The sequence below is a fragment of the Pygocentrus nattereri genome, chromosome 18 (genome assembly GCF_015220715.1).
Source record: "Pygocentrus nattereri isolate fPygNat1 chromosome 18, fPygNat1.pri, whole genome shotgun sequence".
NCBI lineage: Eukaryota > Metazoa > Chordata > Actinopteri > Characiformes > Serrasalmidae > Pygocentrus > Pygocentrus nattereri.
In genome coordinates, this window is record NC_051228.1 from 6,385,812 (window position 1) to 6,396,498 (window position 10,687).

General features: G+C 39.8%; 1 protein-coding gene across 1 annotated transcript in view; it reads left to right on the forward strand.

The window, feature by feature from the left end:
• The window catches only part of LOC108433280 (ran-binding protein 3-like), a 28,975-nt gene extending 18,288 nt beyond the window's left edge, over positions 1-10,687 (forward strand). The window contains exons 7-14 of the mRNA XM_017707741.2: positions 1,211-1,308; positions 1,838-1,935; positions 3,188-3,266; positions 3,375-3,468; positions 4,312-4,433; positions 6,293-6,413; positions 8,426-8,767; positions 10,366-10,687. Of these exons, the coding sequence (XP_017563230.1) occupies positions 1,211-1,308; positions 1,838-1,935; positions 3,188-3,266; positions 3,375-3,468; positions 4,312-4,433; positions 6,293-6,413; positions 8,426-8,767; positions 10,366-10,409 (998 nt within the window). The 3' untranslated portion in view covers positions 10,410-10,687. The remainder of the gene's footprint in view (positions 1-1,210; positions 1,309-1,837; positions 1,936-3,187; positions 3,267-3,374; positions 3,469-4,311; positions 4,434-6,292; positions 6,414-8,425; positions 8,768-10,365) is intronic.

The window sequence follows — 10,687 nt, forward strand, 5'->3', positions numbered from 1 at the left end:
ATAGCCATTTCATTTACTATCCAAAACCACCAGTGAACATCTTCTCAAAACTGTATTAAAATACCAGGCTGAGGATTTCATATGTATTGCTAATGATGGTAAAATACAGCATGATTCAAAAAGAATAATCAGATTTCAAAGTGGTTTATTTCACTTGTAAATAATTACAGAACAATGCAGTAAATTGTAAATGGTTTAAGTGAGCATAACGTTTATTATGTAATTTTACAAGCGCTCAATATGAACCTCCTCCAGCTGCACGGACAACATCAACACCACAGTCAAATTCATCCCTTACTGGATTGAGCACGTCGGGTGTCTCTGTGCACACGGCTGTTTCAATGCGATTTCGGAGATCATGCAGTGTTGTGGAACCAGCAACGAACACTCTGAGCTGTTGGAGGTTCCCTGCAGTTATGATGGTTTCACTCTTATTGAAGTGGAGGACACAGAACGCTTTCTGCTCAGGGGTCCCAAACTTTGGGGAACCATCTTCTGGTGGCAGTCAGAAACTCTATGACCCCCTATTGGATTGTGATTGGTTCCTCGGCACCTCACGGTTGTAAAAATATGGTGCTTTGAAATCGGATGAATCGTTGTGAATTGCCCTGTATGTCATAGATATGAAAAAGTCTAAAAAAAGAATTTTTGGGGGACTATTTTGCCTTGCAGCGCACTGCATGTATCCATTCACCATGAATGAATTTTAAAATGCATTTTAATCTTATCTCAAAGCTATCATAACACAACATCACACCTTTCTGCGAGGGCGCTTTTAGAGACTTCCCAGATGTCTGGTTCCTATCACCACCACTGTGAACAACTCTGAGTCTGTTAGTTTCAGAAACTTGCTGAGACAGAGTTGTTCACAGTGGTGGTGATAGGAACCAGATGTCTAAGGTGTTTATTGCCTCTGAAAGCTCCCTCACATGAAGACACAATGTCTCAGACATCACACCTTTCTGCGAGGGCGCTTTTAGAGACTTCCCAGATGTCTGGTTCCTATCACCACCACTGTGAACAACTCTGAGTCTGTTAGTTTCTTGCATTACATAACTTTAAAAAGTTTCTCAGGTGAAAAGCTCTTTAGGGAACCAAAACCGGTTCTTTTCTACAAAAGAACCCTTTCTGTTTAGAAGTGTTCCAAATGTTCAGGGAAAACTTTCACACATCAGCAGTGCAGAAGGTACTCTCCCTTTTCTGCTTGCAGCGTCTCCTCAAGTTAAGATGAAGCAGATGTTATTAAGGCCGTCTCTCCTGGTAGCTCCTGGGCCCTGGGGCAACCATGACGTGCCTCATCTCAGACAGGTATTGCACAAACCAAGCCCTGGCCGAATGTCTACATTTTAGCGTCAAGGGCACGTTTGTCTTGCATGTTTAACTGTGTGGGCGGCTTGTGGCTCCTGTAAATTGAAGACAGCTTTTCTCATGAATGTTATTGGCTGGTGTGAAAAGATTTATGTACTACAATAGAGTCATTTTAACAGCTTGGTTGAACATATTTGGCCCAATAACTGTGGTTGTAAATTCCATGAAAAATCGTTTATACAACCTGGTAATTTTGTTAGTTTTGTGCTATTTAAGTCCTATTTGCACAGGCATGAAGTGTTCCAAGTATAGAACAAAGCTCTTCTGTAGATCGCTCTGGATAATAGCCTCTGCCAAGTACCGTAAATGTAAATGTACTTCTTACTGGTTTTGCTAGTATACACCTTTCACTGCCTTCTATTCTTTTTGGGAGACTTGCTTTCAGTCTTAGTTCAAGTTCAGTCTTAGAAGTTGGATGCATTTTCTGTTTCTCACTATTTCACACAGTTTTGGGTACCTGACTTTATAGGTTACGCTTAACACAGACGAGGAAATCTCCAGAGTTACTATAGACTTCCCACCCTCAACCGACACACTGGAGCAGCGGACACTACCCCAGGACAGCAGGTCAGGATACGTTACGCTGTTATGCTGTAGAACTAAGGTGGGAAATAATAATATCAGTCAGTTTTTGTCTTTACTTTTTTAAGCTGTTCTAACTAGCCATTTAACATCAACAGCAAAAAATTCACAAATTAAAGGTGCAGTGTGTAAGATTTAGTGGCATCTAGTGGTGAGGTTGGAGATTGCAACCAACTGAATCCCCTACCAATGATGCTTCTTCTTTCTACTTCTTCTAACTATTGCTATAGCACCACCAAATTCAAGCTGAACTTCAACATAAAAACACGAAAGGCACTCTCTAGAGCCAGCATCTGATTTATCTGTTGTGGGCTACTGTAGAAACGTGCCGGTGGAAGAGGACCCACTTGCTACCCAAATATGAGGGGCTCATGCTAGGCTAATGAAAACACATTGATTCACAGCTACAGGTGATTATACACTAATGAAAACATGGTTTTGGAAACAATATTCCACTTCTATGAATAGATCACACTCTTACACATTGCACCTTTAAGCAGGTGCTATTTTTATTTTTCGTTTTTTGATTTGCAGTTTTAATCTTTTTAAATTATTGGAGAAACAAAATTGATTTGGTGGTTTTATTTAAGGGCCCATATGCTGCGTTTTTCTTGTATGTCTTTCCCCTGAGGCCCTAACATTTGCGTTTTCCAACCTTTCCTTATCCCTTAGAAATAACAATTAGAAGTAATGTTTCCCTTAGAAATGATGTTACTGTGTCTTTAACACTGATATATATGAATGAGCTCTGTTCTGATTGTCCTCATTCAGAAAATAGCCTGAAACACTCCGTATAACTTCAGATTGAATGGGTGGTGCTAAACTGCTATAAGCTGAATTGGCAGATATACGTTAATGCATTGATATCGGTGGCATCACAAAAACAATTCAATTTAAAACAGGATGTTTTTGCAAGGTAATTAGAATATATGGACTGTATAGACAAACGGTGTGTTTTGAAACTCGCTTACAAAAACGAGGAAAACTTTATATGGGCCCTTTAATGCAACAGTGACATCTATTCACAGTGATGGAGCTATAGTAGAAGATCATTTGAAATGATTTGTACTCGTGTTTTAACGGCAAAGATGTTTTAAATGGGGTCGTTTTTACCTTTTGCCATCCGAGACAAAGTACCAACGTTACATGCTGACCCTAGAATCTGTACATGACTGGGCTGGTAAGGCTCACGAGACGCAATGTGTGAGAATAGACTGGTTATCTTGCTCTTTTGCAGAAGCCTCCTGGAAACAGATTCAGCCATCACCAGCCACATCCAGTTTGTGTTTGGGGAGAATATGAGTGAGAGGGTTCTGGTAAGTATCACTTTATCCAAGCTGGATCTACGTCTTATGAGCTCTGCTGTAGTTCATTTTGTTGGCATTTGGCGATTGGATCCAAAGTAACTGGGCTTTCTCTCCCAGAGTCCACAGAAGAGTCTGTGCAGTGAGGACATGTCTGATACGGACTGCAGCTCTTCTGACTCAGATTCGTCCAGTTCAGAGGCCTCTAATACGAGTAAGTCATGTAAATAGATTGGGGGCCAATATTAACTTTCCCTGAGATCATCATGGTCTCCTTGTACGTCCAATGCAGATTAAATGTAGATTTCACAGATTGTCTTCTCATTTCTACATGATTAAGTCATTAAGATGTAAACAAAGTCATTCAAAGGGGTTTGACATGAAATGCTACGTTATTCGGAAACTTGCTGAGACAGAGTTCTTCACAGTGGTGGTAATAGGAACCAGATGTCTCAAGTGTTTAATGCTTCTGAAAGCTCCCTCACATGACGTTTTATTACATGAAACAGCTGCAAATACAATGTTTAGAACCCTGTTTTAATACAGTTTTGAGAAGATTTTGGCCTAAAATGCATTTTTCATGGAGGAGGGGTACATGCAAGATGATTTAAGGAAAAATAGTCCCCTCTAAAACCTTTTTTTTAAGATTTACTGCTGTTTTACTATCATCAACATTACATATCAAAACTCAGAAGACACATGTAGGTTCACTGGTGGTTGTCGATAGTAGATAAAATGGCTATATTTGCATTATAGACATTGCGACCCCTGCTTCCTATCACCACCACTGTATAGAAATCAGTGAAAGACTTTGCTCACATCTTAAACACTAATTTATGCAGAAATTTTGAGAAATCTGTGGATAGAACTAGCTACAGTAGCTCTGTTGGGCTTGAGAGGCTGACTGTTTTGTACCTTAAGTAAGCCTGAGTGTTTCTCCATAAAGTCATTCAACTGAATTCCACAGCTTTGTGACCTGCCTGGTGGCTGAATGTGTTAACTGAGGGATTTATCTCAGCTGTGTGATATTTAACTGCAAAAACCGGTCTGTTTGTAGTGACTGTCCGAAGTTCGCTGTGGGAGTCGGCTGCAGCTTACACTGCCGCATGCAAGAGGCGCTGCTTACTCAAGCGAGTCCGGGTCTTCACCGGAGAGGAGAATGAGAGCAACGTTGTCCAGGTCTGAAGAACGCCTTTATACTGTGTTTACATATTACCAGAGGTGGACGGAGTACACAAATCATGTACTTGAGTTAAAGTAGAGACCCCCAAGGTAAAATATCACTCCAGTAAAAGTAGAAGTTCCTCCCTTTAGACCTCCACTTGAGTAAAAGTACTAAAGTATTTTCCTTCAAATGTACTTAAGTATAAAGTAAAAGTACTAAAAGAGGAATTCTGGCTCTGATGTCCTGTTATCATTTTTATAACCAGACTGGCTTCATGAACTCATTTCAGGTGAAAGTCCTCCAGCGTCTCTCTTGGTAAACCAGTCTTTTAATAGAACGTCATTAATTAGTGACGCTGACGTCTATTAAAATGATCAGAAGCACAAAACACTGAAGGTAAACAGTTTCCATCAGGGAGAACCGAGTGGCTCTGAAATCACTTTTTACACACAAGCAAAGTTTCAGTTTCAGATTTATTTACAACTTAGTTCCAAGTTTAAGTTGAATAAAAACTGGCTTTAAACTCAGGATCACAGATGAGCTCCTTTACTATGTTGATCTGTAGGCGTCTGTTCATAAACATAAACCAGCCCAAACTCATTTACTATAAAATGAAATGGTGTTTGTATGAATTCAGAAAAAAAGAAATATGCCAGTCACGACTGCATATGTGTGCATATTTCTATATTGTGCTCTATTTACACAAAGTTAGGTTAGTTCATCATTTAGGTCGACGTATGTGCTCCCAACTTTTTATGCTGCTGCACTGATGTTGAACCGTGTGCTGCACTGGGTCGGTATGATGCTTTGTGCTTCTTTTGTTTTGACATGTTACATTTTATACACACAAAAACCAAAAGGAAAGTCAGATATTTGACTTTGAAATGAAGTGGAGTGACTTAAGTAAAGTACAGATGCACGAAAAAACTACTTAAGTACAGAAATGAAATACATTTACTTAGTTACTGTCCACCACTGCATATTACAACCAAACATATTCATGACACCTACAGATGGTGTTAAACTAGAGGAGAAAACAGTGTGAAGTGTCTTAGAAAGATGTTGGGCCACAACAAACCACCAGAACTGCTTCACGGTACATTAGTATAGACTGTTGGTGTTTTGATGATGGTGGTGGAGAGCACTAATGCAGAAATCTCCCCAAGCTCAGTTAAATTGAGATTTCGGGACTGTAAAACACAAGATTTCAAACCATTCACTGGCTCCTCCGGCCCTGAAGTTGGGGACATTATCTTCCTGGAAGGAACCTGAAAAGTGACTCTTTGTTGGATGTTTTGTTGTATAGCTTTTTAATCACTATTCCTCTTTTTCAGTATCACTAAAGTTAACTGTGACATTTATGATTCTATTTAGTTTTGGGGTTTGTTTACGTTTCTTTTTTCGGCCTTTTTGGTGTTTCGGCCAAAAGGCGATTTTTGGTGCCATTTTTGACTGAGAACTTAAATCTCGTGTACATATTGCAAATTTCTCCTTCTCTTTGTTTTAAATGATGAAAGTGTTTATTCTTTTAAGTGGTTGCAACTGTAACCACTGCAGTTTCCCTCTGGGATCAATAAAGGATTCTGATTCTGATTCTGAATTACATTTTGGTGCATCCTAATTTCTCAGTGTGAGGCTCAACGAAATCTTTTAAAAAATTCGTTTTCAGTTGACACGCTGTATTGTATTGACAAATTCATTGTTGAAAATATGAAATATTTCATTATAAATGGACTCGATTGTGAAAGATTTCTAGGAAATCTTGCTTCTATACGTTTTGCCTGTAGTGGAATGTGTTCTAAACTCCCTGAAAGCCAATATGAAGTGTGTGTTCTGAATGTTGTCTCTCTCTCTCTCTCTCTCTCTCTCGCAGCTGACGTGTAAGCTGTTTGTTTTGGAGAGGGGAACACAGTCGTGGAGTGAGAGGGGGAGAGGGGTGTTACGACTAAATGACTTGGAAACTGGAGCTAAAGGCTGCTTGCAGTCGAGAATGGGTAAGGCAGGAGAGACTCTGGGACCACCAGCCAAAAACTCTGTACTGGGTTCTGCTGTGTCTTGTGCAGTCTTGCCCTTCATATGTTTATCTGATATGATTTTAACTCTTACCACTTATCTGTAGTCTGCATGGTTAAGCCTATGGGCTGACTTTCCAAGAGAAACGTTCTTTGCTTTCAGTCGAAGTTAATGTAAAAATATTTTACTCCAAGCAATTTCAGAGCATTTCTATTGGTCCAATCATCACAACATTTTCACACAAGGTAATGGACAGTAGAAGAACACACTGTGCAGACCAGTCATTGCATGAATCTATTCAATTTCAACAAACCCTGCGCTGCTCGAGGAGGCATTTGGACATATGGTCCTCTGCAACATCTTTGGCAGTCATCCAAATTGCTTAAACCCATTTCTCTCTGCAGTACATGTGTTTTTGCTGGTAAAAACATTATATAACGTTACAGTTTTTGATTTTAAACAAGTTATTAGTATGCTGGTTAAATGATCACCGTTGATGAATTCTCGCTGCTCTCCTGCCATCGGACCGATTTGTCCGTCAGTCCATCCACAGCACCTGATTTTATTTAATGAAAGATTGACGATTTACTACACACTTTAAAAAATATGGTACTTCAAGAGTTCTTTTGTAAAGAAAATGCTTCTATATAGACCCTTGAACACTCAAAGAGCCGTTTCCATGTTGAAAGCTTCTTTCCATCGTGCAGCGGTTTGTCAGATTGATGGACAGTGTGCTATAGATGGTTCCTATAGAACCTTTTTGAAAAGGGTTCTTCTATTGTTACGGTGTCAGGCTACAGCACATTCTCCATCAATCTGAAGAACTTTTTCACGACGCAAAGAACCCCTTTAATCATGCAGAGGGTTCTTTGAGTGTTCATCGTTCTATATAGAAACATTTTCTTTACCTTTTTTTAAGAGTGTAGGTATTGGATGGTAAGTGTAAACACAGAGCTTGGATAGACTGTTTATTTGTGTGTGTTTTTAAGGAATGAACAATTTAGGGCTGTCACTATTCATTATATTTATCAAGCAGTCTAGCAGTTATTTAGATGATTATGAAAAAGATGATTATCTTTTTCTTCTAACACCAAACCATAAAAATAGGCTTAACTGGACCTTCAACACACATTAAAAGATAAACATAATGATAGCATGTTGTTTATTGGTGAATTCTTCAGTAAAGCATAACATAGATGTAGTTTCGTAAAATTTACATAGAAAAAGTCAAATCTTTTACATCATTCATATATATATCTTGTCTCTCCATTTTTGGCATTTTTCAGTTTTTGACATAACTTGAGAGTATCTGTTGCTCTTTACACTGTTTGTAAATTTTATGATGAATGGCCTAAAAGAAATGACCCAAAATGACATGGGAAAAAATTCTGGTTCCATTGACTTCCATTGAAAGTGAAGTATGTTTTTTCCTTCTACTGTAAAGTTACTATTTTGGAGATACAAGGTTTTCTTCCAACAGCAGCTATATATATATATTGTTGTGCTTTTATGAATGCTTAGTAAGATCCTCCTAGTGTGAGTTTCCTCTCTTTCAATGACACACACCAAAGTGATTTGTGCGCTAATGACACCCCCTTCCCTTGTGAGGAGATTTCAGGGTGCAAAGCACGACCATGTTGTTCCTTCAAACCTGAACTAATCACTAAGCTCACTCTTTGAGAATGTAATATTTAAATCAAATGTTTTTTAATTGAATCATCCATTTCAATCAAGTAATTGTGACAGCATTGCAACACTTGCTGCCCAGATTTACAGAACATTTTACAGATTTACAAATCATTTCTCAGACGAGTTAATGTAAGCTATTCTTACATTATTGTGTATTTGTATTGATTCTGTTAGTGTTTTTCCAAGCAAATAAATCCATTATTTAATTGCCTTTGCCCAGGACTGTATATCAAATTATGCAAAAGTTGTTGGTCTTAGCATCATATATTGATATATATATTGATGTAATTCTGTTTCTGTACAGTGATGAGGCACCAGGGAAGTCTGAAAGTGATCCTGAACACCAAGCTGTACCCACACACACACCTGCGGCGGCCGGCGCGGAGGAACCTGCAGGTGACAGCCACGGATTTGGAGAGCCACTCTGTGCGGGTGTTCCTGATCCAGGCCAGCGCGCGAGACATCGCTCGGTTGTACGTGGCCATCCACCACAGACTGGTGGCCCTACGCTGCAGCCCCTCCAGCCTGACCGGGGAGAGCGCGGTGTTCCGGGACAGAGAGGGACACCGCAGCAGTGAGGAGGACGAGGACGAAGATGAAGAGAAGGCTGAGGAGGACACAGACTTTTACACTCACACGATGTCTGGTAATGCTTTATGCGCTATACGTTTAAACAGGGATGCACCGATATGGAGCTGTGGGGCGATACTGATACCAATGTTGATACATAGATATTTGTAGGAGTTGGAACTACAACTTCTGGATTACAAATGCAATAAAGTTAATATAATGCGTATATTTTAACACTCAGCATCAAATGGTTCAATAAGTCCCTCATTAAATATCAATTTGAAACATTGGCCACTTCTAAACAGCCGTCATTGTCCTCGCCTATTTGGAATAAGAGTTTAATGTAGTGTGTAAACATTGTCAAAGCTTCAAAATGTGTCACCCCCCAGTCTATACAGTCCATATATGGAAACTAGACTGGAAAACCAGCCTGGTGTGAATTCATGAAAACCAGTGCATTTACACAAATCCCCCTATTCAGCCTACAGCAGTTTAGCTCCACCCATTCACACTGAAGATATAAGGAGTGTTTCAGCCCAGACTGTTTTTGGAATGAAGACCAATACAGGACAGCCAGTCATTTACAGCTATCAGTCTTAAAGGCATAGGAACCAAAACAGCCTATTTTAATCTCTTATTTAAGTCTGAGATTAAGAGAGATCAGAAAATGTTTATGTAAAAATGAATTACTCATCGCACATGATTGCGATCGCTTAGATCATGGGAAGTGGAAAATGGAACAAGCTTCTCAGGCCCAATCCCATTTCACCCCTCACACCTACCACTTAGGCCTTAGCCCTCTGTTTTGCGCATTCATATCTAGGGGGAAGGGTGTCCCAATTTTAGTTGAGATAGAGGGGTAGGGTGAAATGTTAGGGCTATATGGCCCTCGAAATGGAGTGTCATGAGAAAAAAGAAAAACCGGCACGATGGCTGCACCGGAGAACAAAGAAACCCACAAATGTGAGATTTTTTTCTGTTAAAAAAAATTCCAATAACGATCGTATTGTCTCAGTTTAGTGTCGTTTCAATGTATTATGGTTCTTTTCTTCATAACAAAAAATCACTAGTAGTATTTTGACGTCTCGGTAGGTAGTAGATAGCTAGATAAATTTCCCGTTCCACCTTAAATGGTGCAGCAGTTCTGAGGCCTAAAGTGCCAGAATGTAACTGCTGCTCCATTTAAGGTGGAAAATTCAAAGAAACTAGCGAATATGTAAATGTACCCGAAGCCCAGCAGTGAGGAGCCGAACCCTCCTCTGCTGGCACTGCAGACGGGCAGGGTCGCCTACAGAGCAGCGCTAGTAGCTGTTAATGAAGTGATGCTCTTTTTATTTGAGGGTCCCGTTTCATAGGGAAGATGTCAACCACTACAACATGTAAGTCAGTTCCAAATGACACAATGACACTCGAAAACGAGGGGTAGGGGTAAAAATAGGAAATGGGATTGGGCCTAAGAGTGAACTTTGGAGGTGTGCACTTTATGGTTAAATATGTTTTGTATTTTTTTTTTCCTGACACTGAAAAATGAATAACTTAATGGCTGTTTTGACTGGAAATGTAAATTAAATAAATTAAAGGTGATATCTAACCTTTGCATGTATTGTTACATTTCCAGGAACCCACTTTATGATTACTATTTTTATTATTTATTTGTATTTTTTCTGTTTTCAGGGACTTGTAATTGGAGGCACGGTCATTCCAGGTTCTGTTCATGAACACCCCACCGCCCTGGTGCCTCAGGACGACTCCCATCCTGCCTTTGCTCTCTGCCATTCCAGAGCATCGGTGAACCCTAACCCTCTGTGTTCAGTCACAGAGCTGAAGACCGGCACAGGGACTTAGAACAACACTGAGGCAGCTGTTGGAGAGCAGCCTGTAAAGTGTATCTGCAGTATTAACCCCAAAAATTTGCCAAAGAACAAAATGACTTCATATCATGCTGTGAGAACTTCTCTTTCTCCAGCTGGAGGGACAATAAAGGAGGGGCTTCAAG